Below are 25,542 nucleotides of genomic sequence, written 5' to 3'. Positions count from 1 at the left end.
AATATAAAATAAACTTTCAAAGCTAATAGCATTTTCGTATGCCTAAAATAATCATGTCTTATGTACTTGGGGAAAATGGAGTTCAAAATTGCAATGAAATAGCAAAATATTAAGGAATAAAAGGAAGAAATTTGAAAGACCTGCCTACATAAAAAAAAAAAAAAAATTGCAACATTTTAAGCAAAGACATTCAAGAAGACAAGTCCTAGTGATTTCCTGGCCACGTTGCTAAATGGGCCCACTCTACCAAAAGTAGGTTGTTTCTCCCAGATCAATGTGCGAGTTTAATATAACACCAATTAAATTTCACTGCATGTCCTGCAACATTTCTAAAATCCATGTCAAAAATGCTGGCAAGAGTTAGCAAAGAAATAATTGAATAGAAGTGATATACTATATATTAAAGTATATTATAAAGCTATGAGAAATAACTATTGATATTTGCATATGTATAGACAGATTGACGCAACATAAACACAATAAACAGATGCTAGAATATACAGAAATTTAGTAAAAGAGATTTGGGGCATTAAAAATGTGTAAGGAAAGAGAAATATAATATATATGTGATGTGTATAACTCGTTAAATTTGAAAAATATGTAGTTTATTCTTTACCTTAATATCAGACACAAACATACATTTTTGATGAATTAAAGAAATATATATATATAAGATCACAAAAGTGACATAAAAAAAATAAAGAAATTTTTATCTAATGTCAGGATGATATACTTTTGAAGCATAAAATCAGTGGAAGAAATCACAAAAGATAAAAAAATTAGAATAGCATAAAAATGTAAACGGCCATACAGATGAAAAATGGTGAAGATCGTGAGACCCCTTGTCCCTCACGACGTCTGTCCAGTAAAGTAGATGAGCAGTGACCGCAGGAGCGTAATTTCGATCATCAAAAGATATCCAAGCCTCAAAAACAAGGTGCATTTGTTCACCAGGTCACTTTTGGTAGAAGTTTTATTTAATGTTTGCAAATGCGATTTGTCTAGGCTCCGCCCTTGTTGTGAACTGCAACATAACAGACACGAGGGATAACACAAACCTTCGGTGCTGGAAAGTCGGGACCACCTTGGTGGATGTTTACTACCAGGAGTCCAGGCGGATCCAAGAGGGAAATGAGTAGGTATTTCGCGTTTCTGGTCTCGCCGTGCCGGCTCCGTCCAGTGACTTGGGGAGCGGCTGCCTCCCGTGTTCTCCTTGCCCCCGTCGCTCCTTTGGCTTTGGCTTTCAAAGCTCCTCTCAGTGCTGTGTGAGGGAGCAGCTGGTCCAGAGGAGCGTGAGCGCTCAGATTGTCAGCCCCTGCCAGGTGCTAGCGCCGAGGCGAAACGTGAAGCGGGGCCCGCGGGCAGCTGCTGCGAAAACCGGCCTCATTCCTGGTCAGGCACAAGGGGAGCCACGGCCTCCCAGCCTTAAGGAGCAAGACCGGGGCCCTCGGGGGACTCTCGGGGAGACAGTGCACGGCCATTAGCTGACCGTGTGAGCCCAGTTCCTGAGGGTCTGAATCGTGTGGTGGAAAACGGGACTCATAAAGTCAGAGGGCAGAAGTACTTGTGCTGGGCCTGGCCGTGGAGATGCTGAGGCTGAGTGGACGGGGAGAGGGAAGGTGCTGAGGGCGGAGGAGGGTTCTGTAGTGAGTGGAACCACGCTTCCTTTCCCACTGTCCCCGCGATAGTGCAGGTTTGGAACTACCCAATGCACACACCTCACTAGCTGCTCAGTGGAGTATCCACAGGGTAAAATGGTAGCCAAAGTGTCTCTAGGAAAAAACTTTACTCCCCAGACTAAAGGTTATAAAATATGTTGGGCAAAATATGACTCTGGCATGAATGAATTGCTCTTTTCTTTTACAGAACCCAAGTTTCTTCTAAGGAGGAGAACTTTTACACCGTGAGCATAAGCTTTTCAGAAGTGAGAATGGAAGATTACGGCCACCCCTTCACGTGTCACGCTGGCGTGTCTGCGGCCTACTTTATTCTAAGACCCCCAGGTAACGTTCCCGTGGGTTAAATCCTGTTCAGAGAGCTCAACACGATGGCAAGGAAACCCACGTGGAGGACAGGTGCCATGGCTGCTGGGGGCCGCAGCAGTGGGGTTTCACAGACCCGCCCAGCAGGACACCACGGGCAGAGCGGGGTGGCCTGACAAGGCTGGGTGCGCGGTGCCTCGCGTGCTGCGCTTGGGGACTCCCGGGGTAACGTACACAAGGCTCTCCGCACCGAGATTCTAGAAAACAACTGTTCCTTTACTAAGCCTGACTGCTCAGCGTTTATACTCGTGCTTGTGAGTTTCAGCCTTTAGGTTGTTTGTAAACTAATCTGTAGGGGCTGAATTGTGATACCGAGCGGAGGCCTTTGGACTCACGTACACAAACCGCGCTCTCAGCCTTGTGCAGAGCGTGCCCATGGCCATTGCAGGCAACGGGACCGGAGGGCGCAGAGCGATGGGTGTGATCATGATCTGAGCAGCTGCAGCTTCTAACGTGCCGGGGAAGGCTTTGAGGAGCCTTGTAAAATGGGATGCATGGCTTACCGAGGCAGGTTTTTCTCTTGATTCTATTAATATCAACTTTTTTCCTTGGCTAGCTATAGCAAGTGAGAGAGGGCTTGAATTTGCCAGCGCCCCTTTTGATGATCAGTGGACCTCATGTTTGCATGTATCTAGCTAAAGTCTTACCGGAAAGGTTTTTCTAGAACCTAACATAAAACATTAGTCCAGTGGATGCTGTATGAAGCTATGGAATGTGCCTTGGCCCCGGCCAAGTCCCTGACCTCATGAGCATCCATTACCTCCCTTAGAATAACAATGAACAGGGGTCTGTCCATAGCAGCTTGCAGTCCTGGCCTCCCTTCCACGACCTGGAGGCCCCCGTCACTCCGTCACAGCCGCTCTAACTGTGAAAGAGCACGCAGCACCTCCTCCCTGCTCCGAGACCCACGGGGACCCCCTGGGGCTGCAGCAGGTGGAAGAAGCCGTGGGCTTGTCAGCCACCACTGTCCATTTCCACTGTTCTCAAGGGCTTTCTTTTGTCATAGAAAGTAATTTTTGATGGTTTTTCTCCCAATCAATCTTGTGCATCTTTTTTTCTTTTTTTAAATTTATCTTTACTGTTGAGAGTATTACAGATGCCCCCCTTTTCCCCCATGGATCCCCTCCACCCCACATCTGCGCCCCCAGGCCTGCCCCACACTATTGTCTGTGTCCGTGGGTTATGCATATAGGCACATAAATCCTTTGGTTCTTCTCTCTCTCGGTGGCACATCTGGGTGACTCTTGAGGCTCTGTCATCAGCGCTGCTCTCTGCATTCTCACCCTGATCATCTCCCTACCCTCATGGCTTCAGCTGTCTTCTCTGCAGGTGCGATTCCACCTCTCCAACCCTGTTCCCCTTCCCTGGGGCAACCCCGCACTCCCAGCTGCTTACGGGGCTGGTTTTGGACTTTATACGAGAGGATTATGTGGTCTCTTTTCTTTCCGTGCTCTTCTTTAGTTTACGGGGTTCATTGCAGCAGCATGCAGCTGTAGCTCATTGTGATTGCTGAGCCCTGTTCACCGAATGCCTACAGCACGGGTGGTCTTGTCTGCTAGGACCGCGTCATCACTTCAGTTGTTCCCAGTCTGGAGCTGTGAAGAAGTGACGCTGCTGTGGAGATCCCAGGATGTGTGAGCTGCTTCTCAAGGAGAAGCACTCCCTGTGACGTATCATTAGGAGCAGGATTGCCACAGAGGGTCCTCAGGGTCCGCCCCAGAGGAGAGAGGGGAGCAGACTGTGGGAAGCCCTGCAGCCTGCAGAGACTTGAAGGGCTTATAACTGAAATCTGCCTCGACCTAGAAGTGTGAGCTCTCTGTTTAGGAACCTTCACCCAAAATGACGAGCATTGATTTCCTTTTTTTCTTTTCTTTTTAATGTTGACACTGTTACAGATGTCCCCTATTTTCCTCCCATTTGCTCATGTCCACCCGGCACCACCCCCAGCCTTCACCACGGTTGTCTGTGTCCATGGACTATACATATATGTTCTTTGGCTAAACTCTTCACCTACAGCTACCCCTCCCCCCAGCCCCCTCTAAGACCTGTCAGTGTGTTCAGTGTATCCAGGCCTCTGGATCTGTTTTGTTTGTCACTTTATTTTGTTCATTAGATTCCACATATGAGTGAGGTCATGTGGTATGATCAGTCTTTCCCTGACTGGCTTGTTTCACTTAGCATAATACTCTCCAGGTCCATCCACACTATTGCAAAGGGTGAGAGTTCCTTCTTTACAGCTGCGTAGTATCCATGGTGTAAACGTAACACTGTTTTCTGTCCACTCATCTACTGATGGGCACCTGGGCTGTTTCCAGGTCTTAACTATTGTAAACTGCGCTGCTGTGAACATCGGGGTGCATAAGTTCTTTCTGATTAGTGTTTCGGGATTCTTAGGATATATCCCCAGAAGTGGGATCACTGGGTCAAATGGCAGCTCCATTTCTAATTTTTTTTTGAGGAAACTCCACACTGTCTTCCACAGTAGCTGCCCAGTCTGCACTCCCACCAGCAGTGCACCAGGTTCCCCTTTCTCCACACCCTCGCCAGCACATGTCGTTTGTTGACTTATTGATGGAGCCATTCTGGCAGGTGTGAGGTGACACCTCATTGTAGTTTCAGTTTTCATCTCTCTGAGGATTAGCGACGTTCAGCATTTTTTTTATATACTACTGGCCATCTGTATGTCCTGTTTGGAGAAGTGCCCATTCAGGTCCTTTGACAGTTTTAAATTGGATTATTTGTCTTCCTGGTTTTGAGTTGTATAAGTTCTTTATGTATTTTGGAAATTAAACCTTTATCAGATGTATCATTGGTGAATATGTTCTCTCATAGAGTATGTTCCCTTTTCTATGTGTTGATGGTTTCTTTTGCTGTGCAGAAGCTTTTTAGTTTGATGTCGTCCCATTTGTTTATTTTTTCCCTTCTTCCCTTGTCCTCAGAGACAGATTGGCAAAAATATTGCTATGCAGAGATATCTGAGATTTTATTGGCTATATTTTCATCCAGGGTTTTTATAGTTTTGAGACTTACATTTAAGTCTTTTATCCATTTTGAGTTTATTTTTGTGTATGGTGTAAGTTGATGGTCTAGTTTCATTTTTTTTGCATGTAACTGTCCAATTTTCCCACCACCATTTATTGAAGAGACTGTCTTCACTCCATTGTATGCTCCTGCCTCCTTTGTCAAATATTAATTGACCATAAAGACATGGGTTGATTTCTGGGCTCTCTGTTGTTCCACTGATCCATATGCCTGTTCTTATGCCAGGACCAGGCTGTTTTGATTACAGTGGCTTTGTAGTAAAGTTTGACATCAAATATTGTGATCCTTACAACTTTGTTCTTTTTCTTAATATTGCTATTGCTATTTGTGTGATGTATCACATTTATTGACTTGTGAGGCTATTCGGGTCTTTTTTGGTTCTATATAAATTTTTGGAGTATTTGTTCTAGATCTTGGAAATATGCCATTGGTATGAGTTATGTTGAATTTATAAATTGCTTTGGGTCATATGGACATTTTCATGATGTTAATTATTCCAGTCCATGAGCATGGTATATTCTTCCATTTGTTTATATCTTCCTCTATCTCTTTTTTCAGTGTCCTGTAGTTTTCTGAGTACAGGTCTTTTATCTCCTTGGTTAAGTTTATTCTTAGGTAGCTATTTTTTTTGTTTTTTTTTTGTTACAATAGTAAATGGAATTGTTTTCCTAGTTTCTCTTTCTGATAATTCATTATTAGTGTATAAAATGCCACCAATTTATGTATGTTAATTTTGTATCCTGTTATTTTTTTAATTCATATATTAGGGCTAGTAGATTTTGGTGGAGTCTTTAGGGTTTTCTAAGTACGATACCATGGCATTGGCAAATAATGACAATTTTACTTCCTCCTTCCCGGTTTGGATGCCATTTATTTCTTATTCTTGTCTGATTGCTGTTGCTAAGTCTTCCGGTACTATCTTGAATAAGTGGTGAAAGCAGACATCACTGTTTTTGTTCCTAATCTTAAGGGGAACACTTTTGGTTTTTGCCCAATGACTATAATGGTAGCTGTAGGTTTGTCAGTTATGGCCTTTATTATGTTGAGGTTTGATCCCACTATTCCCACTTTGCTGAGAGTTTTTATCATAAATGGGGCCTGGATTTTATCGAATGCTTTTTCTGCATCTATTGATATGATCATGAGACTTTTATTTTTCATTTTTTGTGTGATATATCACATTTATTGACTTGCGAATATTTTACCAAACTTGCATCCCTGGAATAAATCTCACTTGATCATGCTGTATGATCTTTTTAATGTATTGCTGGATCCGATTTGCTAATATTTTATTGAGGATTTTAACATCTATGTTCATTAGGGATATTGGCCTATGATTTTCTCTTTGTAGTGTACTTATCTGATTTTGGAGTTGGATAATGCTGGCCTTGTAAAAAGAGCTTGGAAATCTTCTGTCCTTTTGAATTTTTTGGAATAGTTCTAAGAAGATAGGTCTTAGTTCTTTGAATGTTTGGTAAAACTCACCTGGTCCAAAGTTTATGTTTTCTGGAAGTTTTTTAAATTCTTGCTTCAATTTCATTAGTTTTTTGGTCTGTTCAGGTTTTCTGATTCTTCTTGATTGACTTTTAGAAGATTGTATATTTCTAGAAATTTGTCCATTTTGCCCAGGTTGTACAATATGTGGGCATATGTAGTTTGCATATTTTCTCTCAGTTCTTTGTATTTCTGTGATGTCAGTTGTTACTTCACCTCTTTTATTTCTAATTTTATTTATTTGGGTCCTCTTTCTTTGTTTCTTGGTGAGTCTGGCAAAATGTTTATCAACCTTGTTTATCTTTTCAAAGAATCAGCTCTTGGTTTCATTGATCTTTTGTGTTTTTTGTTTGTTCTCTATGTCGTTTATTTCCAATCTCATCTTTATTATTTCCTTCCTTCTACTTCCTCTGGACTTTGCTTGTTGTTCTTTTTCTAGTTAATTTAGGCATAGGGCTTGATTGTTTATTTGAGATTTTTCTTGCTTCTTGAGCTAGGCCTCTAATGCTATGAACTTCCCTCTCAAGACTGCTTTCACTGTGTCATATAGATTTGGGGTTGTTTGTTCATTTTCATTTGTTTCAAAGTAATTTTTTATTTCTTGATCTCACTGGTAACCCATTCATTGTTTAATAACATGTTATTTAGCATCCATTTGTTTGAATTTTTTTGAATTTTTTTTATTGCAGTTGATTTCTAGTTTCATGCCATTGTGATCTGAGAAGATACTTGATATAATTTCAATCTTCTTGAATTTGTTGACTTATTTTGTGTCCTAATATGTAGTCTATCTTTGAGAATGTTCATTGTATACTTGAGGAGAATGTATATCTGCTGCTTTGGGATGAAATGTTATCTAAATATTAATTAGGCCCATCTGATCTAGTGTGTCATTTAGGGTCACTAATTTTTTGTCTGGAAGAGCTATCCAGTGATGTCATTGGGGTTAAAGTCTCCTGCTATGATTGTATTGCTATCGATCTCTACCTTAAAGTCCATCAAGAGTTGTGTTTTTTTTTTAAATTACATATAGATATTTAAGTGCTTCTATGTTGGGTGTTTATATGTTTAGCAGGGTTATATCCTCTGGTTAGATAGATCCCATTAATATTATGTAGTGATCTTCTTTGTTTCATTTATGGTCTTTGTTTTGAAGTTTATTTTGTCAGATATAAGTATTGCTATCCCAGCTTTTTGTTTTGTTTCTATTTGCATGGAATATTTTTGTTGTTGTTAATTCTCACCTGAGGATGTTTTTTCCATTGACTTTTAAAGTGAGTGGAAGGAGGGGGGAGAAAGAGAGAGAGAGAAAGATCAATTTGAGAGAGACACAGTGATTGGTTGCCTTCTGCACATGACCTGACCTGAAATAGGTCTCAAACCTGCAACCCATGTACATGCCCTTGACTGGGAACTGAACCTGTGACCCTTTGGTGCATGGGCTGACACTCTAACCACTGAACCACACCCACCAGGGCATGCCTGAAATATTTTTCTCCAATTCCTTCACTCTCATTCAGTCTCATCCTGTGTGTCTTTTGTTCTGAGGTGGGTCTCTTATAGACAGCATATATATGGGTCATGTTTTTTTATACTTTCAGCTACCCTGTGTCTTTTGATTGGAGTATTTGATCCATTTAAATTTAAGATTATTATTGATAGGTACTTATTTATTGCAATTTTTTCTGTATGCCTATGTTCCTCTCTCTATATATATTTCTTTTTCTCCTTACAACATTCCCTTTAGCATTTCTTGCAATGCTGGTTTGGTGGTAATGAACTCCTTTAGCCTTTTTTTTGTCTGGGAAGTTCTTTATTTCACCTTCAATTTTAAATGATAGCCTTGCTGGATAGAGTAGTCTTGGATGTAGGCCCTGCTATCAGACTTTGAGTACATCATGCTGTTCCCTTCTAGCTGAAATGTTTCTGTTGAGAAATCGCCTGGCAGCCTTATAAGAAAACTTCCTTGTAGTTAACTAACTGTCTCTGTTGCTGCCTTTAACATTCTCTCCTTGTTCTTAACCTTTGCCATCTTAATTATGATGTGTCTGGGCCTGGGCCTCTTTGGATTCTTCTTATGTGGGACTGTCTGTGACTCCTGAACTTGTATGACTTTTTCCTTCACCAGGTTAAAGAAGTTTTCTGTCACTATTTCTTCATACAGGTTCTCTATCCCTTGCTCACTTTGTTATGTTTCATGTTGTTCCAGAGTTGTCTTAAACTATATTCATGCTTTTTATTAATTTTTTCTTTTTGCTCCTCTGATTGGGTGTTTTTTCTACCTTGTCTTCTAAATCACTGATTCAATCTCTGCTTCATCCACCCTACTGTTTATTGATTACTGTTCCTTGCTTCCATTTCATTTAGCTCTTTTTTCTGGAGATTCCTCCTATTCTTTCACTTGGGGTCTCTTTCTCTGTATCTCCATTTTGGCTGCCTCTTTGTGGTTTTGTTTCTATATGTTAGATAGATCTGCTGTGACTCCATTCTTGGTGGGGTAGCCTTCTGTAGTAGGTGCCCTGTGGGACCCAGTGATGCAGTCTCCTTGATCTCCTGACCTGGGTGCTCCAGGAATGTCCCTTTGTGTTGTGTGGGCCTCCTGTTGTGACTGGGTCCTGACCACTGTTGGCCCATTGTGCGTGGGCCCGGCCCTTGGGCTGGCTGGCTGCGAGGCTCAGCCTTGACCACGTCATGCAAACTGCTGTACAGGTGCTGACCGAACAACGTAAGAAAAAACCAAACCAAACCAAAAACACCCCAACAACAAAGGCAACACCAAAAGAATAAGAAAATAAAAAATAATAAAAGACAAGAGACAGAAAGAAAGAAAAAAAAGAAAAGAAATAGAACATGAGAGGAAAGAAGAAAGAGATGAAATTTAAAGAAATAAAAAATAAAATAAAGAGAAGGAAAATAAAACTGAATAGAATAAGAAATAAAAGACTGAAAAAGAAAGAAAAGAGAGAAAAAAGAGAAGAAAACAAAATAGAGAAGAAAATACAGAAGCCCCCGGGAGACACAGTCCGTCAGGCCCAGGCTCTGCACATCTCCCTGGCACCTCCATGGGGCCCAAGGACCCAGCAGGACGGGGAAGATTGTTGTTCCTATGTAGCACTTAGATTTATGCACGTGGCTCATCACAGAGCAGGATGGCCTGACAGTCCCTGCCCTGCTCCCTGCCCCTGCCCAGTGACACTGCAGGAGCGGCTGACCCAGTAGTTCAGCAGGATGTGCTCAGGTGGGCAAGACCCATCCTCTTTCCCAAGCCACACAGTTTAGTCCCTGACTGGCTTTCTACCCAAAGTCCTTCCAGAGAATAGAGAGCCCCCCAAAGTCACTGCTGAGTGTACTAAGCAGACCCCTCCCCAGGATCAGCAGAGCAGCTTGGCCTGTCCAGCAGTCACAGACCCGAGTCAACTCCCAGGCTGGTGCTGCAGCAGTGAGAGCGCTCCTCCCCTGGAACAGAGTCCTCACTGATTCCCACCCCGTGCTACATGGATTGGGGACCCCTGGGGGGCTGAGATCCCCGCTCCCAGGGGGAGGGAGCTCGCAGCCAGATAGCCCCTGCACCTGCGTGAGGGGGCTCACCTTCTCCATGTCTTCACCCCTCCTACCACCTCCTGCTGTCTTCCTCCAGCTCCTTGGTTATAATATTTCAGATCAGCAAACTTCAACTGGTGTTCAACTGATTGTTCTCTAATGTAGCTGCAAGTCTGGTCCGGGGCTGGGAGCAAGCGCTGGAGCATCCAGCCGCTGAGAAGGAATCTTGGAATCCCTCGGGGAATAGTGGTTCGTGCCAGCCCTGACTTGCATGAACTCATGCTGGCTGCCTGGAAGCACTGAGTCCGAGGCAGAGTCCAGGCTCAGAGGAATAATGCTGTTACCAGTCAGCACCTGCCAATCGTGCAGGCGGGAGGAGGGCTCCTTTGTTTCCTCTGCCCTAGGTCAGTGAAGAAATCTGAGCTTACCGAACCCATCTTTGCGTCTGTCCGTACTTGTCTCACACCGCACATGCAATTATTTTTGGACACGTGCATTTTGTTTTGTTTACCCTGAGTTCTCAGAAACATTACCCTCTGCAATCTAAACCTCCTGTTGGTTTACTTGGGCCAGAGGTAAGGTTACAGCCTCTCCATTTGATGTCCTAATTTTTGTTGAAGACACATCCCAGTTGAGTCTTGTGTAGTTTGTCTGGAGCAGGGTCGCTAGGATGGTGTTTGGATTGGGTGTGCCCTTCTGTGAATTTCTTTTAGTCACTTATTCTCAGTGACTGTCCGAGTTTAAGGCTGGCAGTGGCCATGTGGACCAAAGGGCCAGCACCACCCCAAAAAGGCCGTCTGCAGGCATCTGATGTCTCCTGTGAGCTTCCCATGTATTTCAGTTTCAAAGCTTATGCTCCCTTTGAATTCATGTGTTGTCTGTTTCCAATTTCATCTTTTGGCTCATTTATAAAACAGAGGCTATCAACACTCCTGAATGCAATGAATGATCAACTCGAGAACTTCAGACTGTCGCTCCTGTCTGCTTACCAAGGGCTTCTGAGTCTCATAAATTGTGTGGCGTGGTCTCCTTATCATGACCATTTTCAATACTGAGACTGAGATGTACATTAAGGATTCCCAGACATAGGCCCTCCCAAAGGGAGGGGTGGCCTTGGTGTTCCAAGAGCTGGGAAGGGGCAAAGACACGTGAGGATGGGAGGGAAGGGAGCATCCATCTAGGAGTTAGAAAGTAGAGGTTCAAAGAAGAGCTTGGGATCCGAGTGGGCACCAGCGTGCAGAGCAGATCCTCTGGGCTGTGCTGGCACTTAATCAATGGGTTGACACCGTTTTGGCACAGAGTGCTTACAGACAGTGAGCTTCACTGTGCCATGCACTTGAAGATGTGCAGCAGTAGCTGTGGATTCCTTTGGCTTCAAAATGTTTGCAACACAGTGTGGCCTAGGGCAGGTTGTGATAAGCTCTTTAATGAGTTTTTTAAAGTGAAAGCGCTCTTGAAATTCAGAGAAAAGTGAACCCCTCTCCCTAGTGGGGACCAGAGGACCAAGGAGGGGCCGTGAAGGAAGCGGTGTGTGTGGTGGGTTCTAAGAATTAGGAGGGTTTCCCTTCCTCATCTCTCCTTCCCCTTTCCCAGTTCTGTCCTTCGTGGGCCTCCTTCCTTGGCGGCTCAGGTTTGGGCTGTGGTGGGAAGAAAGCTGTGCTGTTCCTCTGGGCAGACACGCAGGAAGGGGCAAGTTCGCGGGCGTGGAGTTCCAGAGGAACTGGTTCTGCTCTTGGCACCGCCTGCCCACAGCTTTTTCCATACTTGCTCTGCAGGGTGCTGACCAAGCAGAGCAGGACCAACCCTTCTCTCAGACAGGAACCCAGCCCCGCTCTGCTGGCACCGGGAGGTGGGGGCGGGAGTTCGGCTCTTGGCCAGTCTGTAGAGCCAACAGAGATGGCTTCGAAGGCAACTGAGGGCTCTGTATTTACAGCACCCGTCCTGCTGCTCAGTTTTGTGTGACCGGGGAAACAGTTATGACAACATTATAATCACCTGGAGAGCTTTCCCATAGTGTGCGAGGCCCACATCTGGAGAGCTGATGAGTGGCCTGGGCCGTGGTGGTCCTCAGGCCATTGGAGTCCTGCTCTATCTCCTGTTGAGCTCGAGGGTCCTGCAGAATTCCCTCCTCAGGCTCCCAAGAGCACGTTGTTTCCTAAAATTCACGAGTCAGATCAGATCATTCTACTCTCATACCTACTATTTAACTATGAAGAAATATTTAGGCAGCATCCCCACTGACATCTACTGCATCTCCATGTAGCGTTTGTAATATGACAGGTATAAGGGAAGTGCAGCTCCGACGCTTTGTTATCGTCACTTGACTTTGCTGTCATTTGCAGTGCCAGACTTTCGCGCTCACTTGATCGGAGGGCTGCTGGCCTTGGCGGGTGCGGCAGTGTTCGTCGTGTGCGTCTGCAGCGTCCTTAGGATCGACATTGCACTCTGGTATCGGAGTGCCTTCCATTCTGCTGAGACTGTAGAAGGTGAGTGTGGGGGACCCTGCAAATGCCTCATCTTGGTATCGCTCATGTGTGGAGCCATTGCAAATGCACTTCTTCGGATTTGACTAGCTTGCCTTTTATGTTGTTGGCAAATTCAGAGGAAGGCATCTCCCTGGAACTTTCCATACTTCTGAGAAATGATTTTCCTGAGGCCACCAGCGTTGTTCAGTCCAGTCAGGCTTGCAGGCTGGTTGTGACTGAGTGAATAAATCTGGGTGCCACAGCAACCGTTCTAGAACAGGTCTCACACCTACCCGTATAAGCGAAAGAAGAAAATTTCTCCTTGAGCAAAGTGCTCTTCATCCGTGAAACACCCTCAGCCCAGTGGATGCGTGGACGGGATGGATGCCGTGGGCACCCTGCTGCGGGGGGTGCAGCACCCGGGACTCACTGCCTGAAAACTTTAAGTCTCAGCGCTTGAGTCTGAAGAGAGACAGGCCCGAGTTTGATCTGAGCTCTCACTTACTCTGTGTGACCTTAGAAAGGTACTTCACGTTTTCTCTCCCTTGTCGTGGAAGGAGGGAAGGAAGGAAGCGCACAGGTCGGGGGCTGTCCCACAGCGCTGTGCGGCCGCGGGCTGAAGCCCTCCGCACTGGGCAGGGATCTGGGGCACGGGCGGGCTCCCTCGGGCCTGGTCTGAAGCTGCCTCTGCTGCTCTGTCCAGAGTCTTCAGCTTGTCCCTGGGGCCGGCGTCCTGGGTCGCTGTCCAGCTCAGAAATGCTGGGTGCCATCCTGAAGCTGAGGGGCGAGTGTCCCCCGCGTTGTGCTTTTAACTGGGATTCACGGGGTGGGCCAAAGTGGGCTTACAGCTGTGAGTGCGCGAAACACAGAGTTTATCCCTGTATTAATATTTATTAATTATTGATTTATTTTCCATATGAAAATATGGAAACCTACTTTTGCCCCATCCTGTGTGCTCGTCTCAGACAGGCTGTGACCTCCCCAGGCCTCGAATGAAGTAATACCTCTGCTTTGGGTCCCCTACCTGGACGGAGTTACCAGGAGGCTCAAAGGCGCCCGCGCAGCTCACATGCGCGGAGAGACAGCTCTGCCTTTCAGACCCAGGCCGTGCGGTGCTGACAAGGGCAGGAGTGCAGGAAGGGGTCGGGCAGGCTTTAGGAGCCCGTTACCGAGAAGGGCACTGTTTGCACTAAGTGCCTGCTTTGCATAGAAAATAACATGCACAGGCTGTGGCCCGCGTGTTTGATAAAGCATAGATGTCCTAGCTGGGACTTTATTCTACATTAAATTTTAGAATTTAAACTTGGCAGCCCATGAACAACAGAAAAACCAATTTTTTTATGATGACAGAGTTCCGTTGTGGAATCTGGCTGTGGGCATGCGGTGCAGCCTGCGAGCCTCTGGTGCGGGGACAGCCAGCTGGACGAGGGTTCTGCCTGGGGACGCAGTCCCTGCAAGTCTCGCTCAGCTGCCGGGACTGAGCCCAACCTGGGTCTGGCTGGGGAGAGACCCCCTGCACCACCACTCTCCCTGCTGACACAGATTCCAGTGATTCCCCACTTTCCGTCTGCTGGCTGACAGCAGCTACATAGACGTAGGCGGTGTTCCCGGAATTCTGGCCCCGTGAGGTGACATTTGTCACTCCTGACTCACTGCAGCTCTGGGAGCATGAGTAATGAGGGGGTGACGTTGCCTGTTAGTGAGGTCAAGCTTAGCAGGAAGAGCAGAAGGGAGTACTGACTCACCCGGGGCTGGGGGCTGAGCAGAGGGGAGACTCCGGGAGCCCCACCCTCTGCTAGCCGGGGCCACGGCCAGATTCAGAACCGGTGGGCTGAGGGTTTGGAGACGGGAACCTACAGCCAGCCAGTGGTCCTCTCCCGGTTCTTCTTTAATCCAGAAAAGTCTGCGCACTTTGTGACTGAGTTCCGGACAGCTTGGTCTATGAGCGCTCTCCTGTGGCACCCTTCGGCGTGCTGGCCTCACAGAGAACTAGTGAGGACACTGGAAGATGAGTCCCCGACACTGCGTCCAGGCCTCCTTCCCGGGGGACAGCTTCTGGGTGTTGGGAACGTGAAGTAATGGGTGGCAAACATGACGAGAAAGAGAGGAAAGGTGTCTTTCTGGCGATAAAGCACTTATCCCATAGATTAGTCAGGCTTTATGTGTGATTAATAGTTATGCGTGTATAACTCACAGTTTTTTGTTTTCTTAAATGTTTTTATTTCAGAGAGAGGAGGGGAAAGGGAGAGGGGGAGAGGAAGGGAGAGAGATGGAAACTGGAGTGATAAGTCATTGATCGGCTGCCTCCTGCAGGCCCCTAGTGGGGATCGGGCTCAAAACCCGGGCATGTGCCTGACCAGGGATCGAACCCTGACCTCCTGGTTCATGAGTTCACACTCAACCGCTGAGCCACGCCGGCTGGGCTGGGCTGTACCTCACAGTTTTATTAAGAGTCATCCACAGGCCTAGCTAAAGCCCACAAGCTCTGTGTCTTCTCCATTCAGTCACAGGAGGTGCTTTAACAGTTCTCCAGCCAGGTGTGCAGGTGCGTGCAAAGCACACAGACCAATTTACAAACCTCCGGCGATGTGTATATACCTCACCTTATTCCAAATAAATTTGAGGAGAAAGTTCACGTAGAACAGAACAGTTAAAAACAAAACCAAAAACAGGTACAGTGAACATAGGGAAACAGAGAGAGTACCGATGCCCCTCTTAAAAACGGAGGACAGGGTACCGATGCCCCTCTTAAAAACGGAGGGCGCAGAGCTCTGTCACTTAGGAGAAGGGAGGCTTCACTTAGTAAAAATGTCTCCTTTGGTTCCCTCCCTCCTTCCCCCTCCCTCCCTCCTTCCCCCTCCCCCCTCCCTCCCTCCCTCCTTCCCCCTCCCCCCTCCCTCCCCCCCCCTTACATCAGAGGCATGGGGAAGAGAAGCGGACTGAGAGAAGAGAGACTCCTGCAGGGCCTGGGAAGGAGATGACCATAACCTGACGTTGGTTGCAGTTTAGAGAGCAGGAAATACTGCATTTACTGGGGAGGCTCCAGAGGACCAACCCACCAACCTTTATTATGAAAGGATAAATATTATCATATTTTTAATTAATTTAATTAATTTATTTTAAATATATCTTTATTGCTTTCAGAGAGAGGAGGGGAGAGAGAGAGAAATAGAAACCTCAGTGATGAGAGTCATTGATCGGCTGCCTCCTGCGGGCCCCTGACTGGGGATCGAGCCGCAACCCGGGCATGTGCCCTGACCCGGAATCAAATCTCCTGGATCCGAGGTCGCTGCTCAACCGCTGAGCCACACCTGGCTGGGCTTTTTTTTCTTCTTCATATTTTTAAATAGGAAAATTTAATTTCCTCAAAAGTTTAGAAATGTTATTTTCAAACTACAGAAAATCAAAGAGAAAAAAATCCCCAAAGAAGCCAGAGGCAAAAAGTCACTTTACCTATAGATATAAATTATGCTCAACTTCTCAGGAACCACACAAGCAAGAAGAGAGGGGAGTGAGATATTTTAAGGGGTGAAGGAATGAGGTGCCTGTTAAAGGAAACACTTGCAGTGCATGGCACCAGGCCAGCCCCACGGGCACTCGAAAGTCATTGGACCCAAGCAGGAAGGACAGCATGGTAGCAACTCCGATCTTCACCGTGCTAACGCAGGACAGGTTTGGCAGGAATCATTCCGCGAGCTCCCCGACTTCTCTTTCAGATGGGAAGCTGTACGATGCGTACGTCTTGTACCCCAAGCCTCCACACGGACGCCAGTGCCCCACCGTGGCCACGCTGGCCCTGCAGGCTCTGCCCGAGGTGCTGGAGAGGCAGTGTGGATACAAGTTATTCATACTTGGCAGGGATGAATTTCCTGGACAAGGTATGTTCTAAGTGAGGTAGAAAAACAACAAATGAATTAAAAAATAAAGGAAACTTTCTCTTCCTTCACTTTACAGATGGTAGGGACCCTGCTTTCCTTCCTCACAGAACCATGGGAGTCTTCTACCTCCCAGCTCTCGACCCTGAGCGCAGGAGGTCAGAGCCTGGCCCTCTTCTCCCATTAGGCTCATTCCTGCAACGGGATAACAGGCCTGGATGAAATGAGGAGACTCACTTTGAGCAAGGAAATGGCTAAACTCACATAATCAGGGGGCGAGCCACATAGCCTTGGCCAAGAGACTGAAAGTGGTCACTTGCCCTGATGTCCTTGAAACTAACTCCTATTTTCTGACAGTTTGAATATGTAAATAAGCTCATGTTTAAAGCTGATTTTCTAAACCTCAACCCCCTAATCCTCTGCTACGTAAATAAAACAGGTACAGTATTTACTTCTCTCATTTAATAGCAATGTAGCTTTGGGCTGTGCAGTTGACTCATCGGTCAAATGGGGGTAAGAATGCTTTTCTGACTTGGTTGAGAGTATTAAATGAGTTTAAACCTGAGCAGGGACCAGTATGTATTTGACCCTCAATGGATGAATGTTCCCCCCTTTGCTATAAAGTCGATGGTTGAAATTTGAAATAAGCACCCTTTTCTAGTCACCAGGAAACCAAGATCACTACTTTATTGCATTTGGTAGTGGCTTTAAAAGCTTTCTAGGGACTTTGGATTTATAGGCTACTCATACCCACAGTTACACCACAGCTATATCTCGTTCCAGAGCTTTTCAAGTTATGAAATCGTCTTTTAAGAGGAAATAAAAATTCAGCCCAGTGCCTGCTGAAAGCACGTGGGAGAGCTCAGATGTCATGAGCATATCAACATTCATTCATTCACTTGCTCAGATATTTATTGAGCACTTGCTCTGTGCCAGGTAATATTCTAGGCTCTAGAAATATTAAAACAAACCAGAAAGGAAAAGAGTCTGCTCTGGGCGAGGGTGTTGTCTACTCTTATATTCTAAGTATAAGGAGGGTGTAAGACTCGGTCTTTAATACTCAACCCACCAACTTTTATCCATAGCTGGATATTTTGAGAGCTCTCCTCTCCCTGTCACCAGAAGCCATCGGGGTATGTTACCTGGTTTCCAGTTAGTCCTATAAATCCTGGTCATTTAAATAACTATAAAGCACAAGAGGAAAACACGAATAAAGATTAAAATGACATTTGAGCCAACTACATTTTTCTTATCCTTTTAAAATCTTTTTTTTTTTAAAAAAAAATATGTTCATCATCTTATGCCAGACCTTCAGCTGAGTCTGGAGATACAAAGCTCAGGATGGTGAGACCCTTGTTCTGAGCAGCTCTTGCCCTCTGTGGGCTGAGGAAAGGGACATATCAACAGCTAACCATCAAAACGTGATTCACGAACATGAAGGACCAATTTTTTAGGGAAAGTAAGGAAGTTTTCACAGAAGAGATGACAAATGTTAAAAAAACCTCTTGTTAATTCCTTCCCGAATCATGTCTATTTTAATGCTCCTTCTTAGTGCCCATTTCTAATGATTCCCCAGAGCATTAAGATCGGCACTGTTTTATTCATGAGATCTGCGTCTTTCTCTTCTTGCAGCTGTGGCCAATGTCATTGACGAAAATGTTAAGCTGTGCAGGAGACTGATCATCATAGTTCCTGAATCGCTGAGCTTTGACCTATTAAAGAACATGCCAGAAGAACAGATTGCAGTCTATAATGCTCTCATCCAGGATGGGATGAAGGTCATTCTGATTGAGGTGGAGAGAGTCAAGAACTATACATCCATGCCGGAGTCAATCCAGTATATCAAACAGAAGCATGGGTCAGTCCAGTGGAGCAGGGACTTCACGGAGGAGTCATGGTGTGCAAAAGCTAAGTTCTGGAAAAAAGTGAGATATCGCATGCCACCCAAAAGGTTTCCACCACCTTCTCTTGCCAGCTGCTGAAATGCACGCCCTGTGACCTCACAGCTGACAAGTGGGAGGCCAACACGGAGTTCTCTGCCCCACGATGGAGAGTTTGTCCTCATGCAGTGGCTTGCAGCTGGACACTGGCCATGTTCAGCCGTCTGCTTCAAGTTTGTCCTGTGTACTTGTGAGAGGGACTGTGTTTGTTTGTTTGTTTTGATCAAATACTTCTTTAGGGAAAGACATCACCTCTCGAGAAGGCCCTCATTAACTTATTGGCTCTGAACACCCATGAATATTTGCTGAGTATGGAGTAGATTTAGCATTTGAGCCACTGAAAAATGGGACACAGGGAGCTGTAGAGCTATAGTTCAGATGCCAAGACATTAGTACATGGTGTGGCACCTGTGAGGCCAGAGATGGGAGGCTGAGCAGTCAGGGGATGTCAGGAAGGCAGTCTGTGGGCTTAGAGAGGGCCAGCAAGGATAACGGCAGTTTTTATGCCTGACCAGTGTGCACAGGGCCCTGGTCCTCAGAGCATATTTGCTGTGTCTATGAGCCCTTCTCACTCCTCTAGTACAAATAGCCTTGACCACAGTCTTACCAGGTTGATGCTGGAAGCAACTTAGAGGTCACCTAGACCAGTGGGGTTAACAGTGGTGACACTGGAATTGCCCATTAATCACCCTCCTGGTGAGCCCCATGCTTTGAAAGACTTTACCTGTCCAACCAAAATAAGTTATAATTCACTCATTTTTCCAGCTGGCTTGTGTCAGCCAGAATTCTGAGCAGCATGTGAGAGGCATGGTTATCACCTTGAGATGATGTCATTATAATAAGTCCAAGTAAAACATAGTAATCATTCAGTTAGCCAGCGCACCCTCATCATAGCTCAATGTATGATTTAACAAGTCACAAAGACTTTTGATAATAAAAATTAGCTGTAAACTCTTATAACAACTTTAAAGACTCTAACTTGAGGGGCTTGGATACATATAGTCCAACACTCATTCTGTGGTAGATGACACTGAGCTTTAAAAAGTGGCCTGCTAGCACACAAAATTAATAATTCAGAAATTGGTAACATTTTATACACCAGTCATGAACTATCAGAAAAACTAAGAGAACAATCTAATTTACAATTGCAACAAAAAAATAAGGTACCTGGGAATCAATTTAACTGAGGAGGTAAAAGACCTATGCTCAGAAAATTATAAGACACTGAAGAAAGAAACTGATGAAAATACAAATAAGTGGAAGCATATACCATGCTCATGGATAGGATTAATTAACATTGTTAAAATGTGCATACTACCCAAAGCAATCTACAGATTCAACACAATCCTTATTAAAATACCAATGGTATATTTCACAGATCTAGAAGAAATATTCCAAAATTTTATATGGAACAACAAAAGACCCTGAATAGCCACAGCAGTCTTGAGAAAGAACAAAGTTGAAGGTACCTGATATCAAACTACACTACAAGGTCGTAGTAATCAAAACAGCATGGTACTGGCATAAAAACAGACATATAGATCAATGCAACAGAATAGAGAGCCCAGAAATCAACACACGGCTTAGGTCAATTCATATTTGACAAAGGAGGCAAGAACATGAAATGGGCTAAAGACCACCTATTCAATAAATGGTGGTGGGAAAATTGGACAGATACATGCAAAAAAATGAAACTAGACCACCAACTTACACCATAGACAAAAATAAACTCAAAATGGATAAAAGACTTAAATGTAAGCCATGAAACATAAAAGTCCCAAAAGAAAACCTTGGACATTTCTTGTAGCAATATTATTTCTGATACATCTCCTAGGGCAAGGGAAACAAAAGTAAACAAGTGGGACTACATCAAACTAAAAAGCTTCTGCACCTCAAAGGAAACCCTCAACAAAATGAAAAGATACCCTACTGAATGGGAGAGCATATTCGCCAGTGATACATCTAATAAGAGGTTAATATCCAAAATTTATAAAGAACTTACACAACACCCAAAAAACAATTCAATTAAAAAAATGAGCAAAGGACCTGAATAAACACTTCTCCAAAGAGAACACACAGATGGCCAAGAGACATATGAAAAAATGCTCAAAGTCACTATCAGAAAAATGCAAATAAAAACCACAATGAGGTATTACCTCACAGCTATAAGAATGTTTACCATCAATAAATCAACAAACAAGTGCTGGGAAGGGTGTGGAGAAAGGGGAACCCTTGTGCACTGCTGGTGGGAATGCAGACTGGTGCAGCCACTGTGGAAAACAGTATGGAGCTTCCTCAAAAAATTAAAAGTGGAGCTGTCTTATGACTCAGCTATTCCACTTCTGGGAATATATCCGAAGAATCCCAAAACACTGATTTGAAATACATGCACCCTTATGTTCACTGCAGCATTATTTACAGTAGCCAAGATTTGGAAACAGCCGAAGTGCCCATCGGTAGATGAGTGCATTTTTTATCCAAAAAGCCATGGTACATTTACACAATGGAATACTACGTGGCTATAAAAAAGGAAATCTTACTTTTTGCCACAGCATAGAGGGAACTGAAGATTATTATGCTCAATGAAATAAGCAGTCAGAGAAAGACAAATATCATATGCTCTCACGTATATGTGAAATCTAATGAACAAAATAAACTGACAGACAATAGAAACAGACTCTTAGATACAGAGAACAAACTGACAGCTAGCTGTCAGAGGGAAGGAGGGTTGGGGGCTGGGTGAAATAGGTGGAAGGATGAAGCAAAAAAATAAAGTTGTTGGCCTGCTATGGTCAGAATGTTTGTGTCCCACCAAATCCACCTGTTGGAATCCTAACACCCAAACTGCATGGTATTAGTTGATGGGGCCTCAGGAGGTGATCAGGTCATAAGGGAGGAGCCTCACGAATGGGGTTAGTTCTCTTACAGAAGAGGCCCCAGAGAGCTCCCTTGGCCCTTCTGCCACGTGAGGACACAGTGAGAAGTCTGCCGCCGGGGAGAGGGCCCTCACCCTCATCTTCGACTTCCAGTTTCCTGAACTGGAGAAATAAACTTCAGCTGTGTGTAGGCCACCTAGTCAACTGTATTTTGTTTAGCAGTCTGAACAGACTAAGGCATGGCCCCGATTGGCAGCCGGGGCTGGAAGGCATCAGCCCATGGGCAGGACAGGAGATGGAGGCAGGGCGAGGGCAGTGGGAGGGGCAGGCTGTATTGGAGGAACAGGGTCAGGTCTGCCGGGCCTTTCCGCACAGGCTGGATGGTGTGGTATGCCTGGTGGGGTCTTCAGTGATGAGACGCACATGCTGGACTTTCAGAACTTATGTCCAGGGCGACCTACTGTTGTCCATTTGTTTTCCATCAACCGCAGGTCCTGACTTGACTTCTAGCGACTCTTTATTATTTGCTCTGTAAAAAATTTTAAATAGTGGTAAAATATATATAACACAAAATTTATCATCTCTACTGTTTATAAGTGTATATAGTTCAATGTCATCGAGCACATTACAGTGTTGTGCAGCCAGCAGCGCCAGGGCTCTCTCATCTTCCCAAATGGACACACTAAGGGCGCGTGTCCCTCTCCCTGCAAATCCTAGCAGCTCTACCTTCTGTGTCTATGAATTTGACTGCTCTGGGTACCTCATAGTGGAATCCTTTTGTGACTGGCTTATTTCAGGTAGCAGAATGGCCTCAAGGCTCATCCATACATTTGCTTTTTGTTTTATTACTCTTATCTAGTCCTACCCTCCCCCCTTCCTTTCTGCCCCACTGAAGGGCACAGTGAGAAAAGAACAGAAATACTCTCTTACTGCAAGGGCAAGAGCCAGCTCCCAGAAGTAACAAGCTCATTAGTAAGAAGCTCCAACTAGTAGTCATTTCTTTGCACCTTGGTTTATGTGGGGATCACAATTTCTCATGGAAAATGAACCAGTTTAAGTAAAAGGTGTTACTCATGGTGGACCCAAGAGCAAAGCTCTGGCCACTAATGTGAGCCTCAGTCTGTCCCCCTGGCCTCCTCGGGCTCTTCTCTGCTTGGTCCCCTGGGTGTCTGCGGTGCTGGAGCAGGCTCAGCGCCAGGATGTCTGAACTGCGCTTTGCTCTCTGCTTGGTCTCTTTTATGGGACGAGAAGGGATAACAGCAGTGGCAACAACAAAAGTGGCACCCCCAGGAGCACAGCCCCCCAAAAGACCCCAAGAACCCCCCCCAGGAGCACCGCCCCCCAGGAGGACACCCCCCAGGAGCACACACCTCCAGGCAGCCATGCGAAGATTCAGGCCCCGGTGCTGAACTTAGATCCCCAGGTTTTAGCTGAAGTGCTGGCATCCACCACCAATGGCCCTCATCTTTTTTTTAAACTACAGACTACAGGATTAAATGCATTTTACATTCCAACCCAGTATCCACATATCTACATAGAATGCGAAAAAAAAAAAAGTGTTTTATATTTTGTTTTACTTTAGTCTTGTCCAACTTTTCCATGTGGGTCACAGCCCACCAACTTGTTTAATGATAAACTGTGTGCTTCTAAAGCAATTTGAAACCACGTCGCCAGCGTCAGAGCCTGTGCCGTTCGCTCTCCGTTTTCTTCCATCAGCAAGGCTTTTTCAGGAACTGATGACTCTCCGTTCATTTAACTTCCGAGTGGATTAACTAGTTGAAGCGGGCACAGAACTGCAGGCGTCTCCCAACGGCAGTGCGCGGAGCAGTTTGCTGTCCCCGCTGAAGGTCGGCATCCGCAGGACCCGGGAGGCCCTGAGGCCGGGACCCGGGGGGAGAAGCGGTTCCCGCCGCGAGACCGGGAGGAGCGCGGCCAGCAGCCCCTCCCTCGGCGGAAAGGCGGGCGGTGCCTCCCCGCGGGCGGCTGCGCCCCCTGCTGGCGGCGGGACGCGCTCGCCGCCCCCGCCCTGTCCACGCCGGGCGCACCTGGGCGACACCTGGCCTCCGCCGGCGCGCCGGCCCGCCAAGGTCTCCGCAAGGTCAAGGTGATGTTCTTCCCGGGCCGTGGGCCGGGGGCGACAGCGCCCCTTCCTAAGTCGCCTGTGTTCCCGGTCCTTGCTTCAAGGACTGGCCATCAGCTGCCCCAGCTCTGCGCGTCCTGTTTCCCCGCGAGACGGGGCTGCGGGCGGCGCGGGTCCCACAGAAGCGGCCCCGACGCCGCCTCGGGACTCCAGCCCCAGCTCCACGCCTGCGAGGGCGCAGGCGGGCTGGCAAAGGGCGACTCCTTCCCCTCGGGCGAGCCCGACTCCGCGGCTTCGCTCCTTCGTCCGTGCGAAGGGGCTAAACGTCCTGCGGCCCGGGAGGAACGGCACCTGCCCAGGAGGAACCACACCTGCCGGGAGGAACCGCACCTGCCGGGAGGAACGGCACCTGCCGGGAGGAACGGCACCTGCCGGGAGGAACCGCACCTGCCCGGAGGAACCGCACCTGCCGGGAGGACTGAAGCTCAGCGGAGGCTGGCGGCTGTCGCGGGGACCGCCTTTCGGGGAAGCCTGCGGCGGGCCCGCAGGGAGGAGTCGGTCTCCGCCCCTCGGCCTTCGCGGTGCTCCCTGGCCGTGCCTCTCGCCCAACGTGGCATCTGCTCGCACACCTGCGTCCACAGGCCAATCAGATCACAAGAAGCCGGCCAATCAGGACAGTGCTATGCAGGCCAATCAGATGGCGCACATTTGGATTCCTCATTTGCATAAAAGGGACCAATGGGGAGGGAACTGTCTCTATAAAAATCAGCCGCCCGTGTCCACGCAGCGCGCCCTTGGTTTCCGCTGGTCCCCGTGTTTCCCTGGTTTGCAAACTGTTCACTTGAATAAAGTCTCTCGGTTCCCTGGCTCCTGCTGGTGCGGGGCGGGCGCAGCCACCTGCTGACGGCGCCGCGCTGCAGGGTAACCAGTCACGGGAGAGGCTGTGGCGCGTAGCGAGAGGTCGGCGCACGCTCGCTCCTTATGGTTACTGTGCAGTAACATGGCCATTTTCACTGTACCGTCATTTTTACTGTGATTATCTTGCGCTTATTGCATTAATGCTGTGATGACAACTAACATTTACTGAGCGCTTGCCTCGCTGGCGGCCTGCCCTGCGCGCCGGGAGCACATCGGTCCTGCCCTGGCCTCGGACGCGGGCGCGCTGAGCCCTGCGGGGGGGGGGGGGGAGGCCAGCGTGGAGGCTGCTCGGGGCGCGGGGCGGCTGCTCGGGGCGCGGGGCGGCTGCTCGGGGCGCGGGGAGGCTGCTCGGGGCGCGGGGAGGCTGCTCGGGGTGCGGGGCCTGCGCTCCGGGCGCCTGATCTCCGCTCCACCAGCCACGGGCCCCATCTCCAGCGTCCAGGCGAGGACAGCGCTTCCTCGGCAGGCTGGCTGTCTTAAATGCGCTATGTAAAAAGTACTTTGGGCCGTAGACAAAGATCTAGTTATAGCATTAGTGTGACTGTGGTACGCCCAGGATTACCTCACTGAGTTAATTTATAGAGTAGTTACACTTTAAGAAAAACCTGATTCTATAAAAAATGTAAGTTCACGAATTGATAGATTGATTACATTTTTTGTTTTTAAAGGAAAGAATTGATTTTAGGGCTTATTTAATGAGTGATTTTCAAAATTTATATGAACTAAATAAACATGAAAACACAAAATACTAGAAAATGTAGATATAAACTACATTGGATCAGAACAAAGGAAAGGAAAAATTTATATATTTTAGTACAAATCATAAGTAAAATAAAAAAGCATAAAATAAACTGAAAAAATGTGGGCAAAATTAGGGAAGGGTTTACATATTTAATGCACACTAGAAAAAAATGAAAAGATATGAACAGGAAGTTTTCAAAATGCCTAGTCAATGAGAAAATGTATATAACATCACAAATCCTGCTATCCTACTAGTTAAGACATTTACAGTGTGCTAAACTCGGTGCTGACCTCTTGAAGCACAGCCTGCCTGCCGGTCCGTGAGCCCCGCCAGCGCCCCTGGGAGATGCCTGTCTCAGCTTAAGACAAAAAGGGACCTGAAGGCGCCTGCGGGTCAGCAGCGCGGGCTCCCAAGCCTGTGAGCCCCGTGAGGCGGCAGGTGCCCGAGCAGACCCGCAGTTCCCCGAAACGCTCTGCAGGGGGCGGCCTAGCCTTGCCCCGCCCGTTCCCAGAGGCTGCCAAAGGAAAC

General features: G+C 46.7%; 1 protein-coding gene across 1 annotated transcript in view; it reads left to right on the top strand.

The window, feature by feature from the left end:
* Positions 1–18,503, top strand: part of IL36R (interleukin 36 receptor) — a 39,018-nt gene extending 20,515 nt beyond the window's left edge. Inside the window, exons 6-10 of the mRNA XM_087823736.1 lie at positions 1,006–1,135; positions 1,867–2,003; positions 12,461–12,604; positions 16,300–16,461; positions 18,091–18,503. Of these exons, the coding sequence (XP_087679862.1) occupies positions 1,006–1,135; positions 1,867–2,003; positions 12,461–12,604; positions 16,300–16,461; positions 18,091–18,440 (923 nt within the window). The 3' untranslated portion in view covers positions 18,441–18,503. The remainder of the gene's footprint in view (positions 1–1,005; positions 1,136–1,866; positions 2,004–12,460; positions 12,605–16,299; positions 16,462–18,090) is intronic.
* The last annotated feature ends 7,039 nt before the right edge of the window (positions 18,504–25,542 follow it).

This window comes from Miniopterus natalensis, chromosome 13, assembly GCF_054644295.1.
Source record: "Miniopterus natalensis isolate mMinNat1 chromosome 13, mMinNat1.hap1, whole genome shotgun sequence".
Taxonomy (NCBI): Eukaryota; Metazoa; Chordata; class Mammalia; order Chiroptera; family Miniopteridae; genus Miniopterus; species Miniopterus natalensis.
The sequence above is the reverse complement of the archived record's forward strand: the minus strand, read 5'-3'. Positions and strand labels throughout refer to the sequence as shown.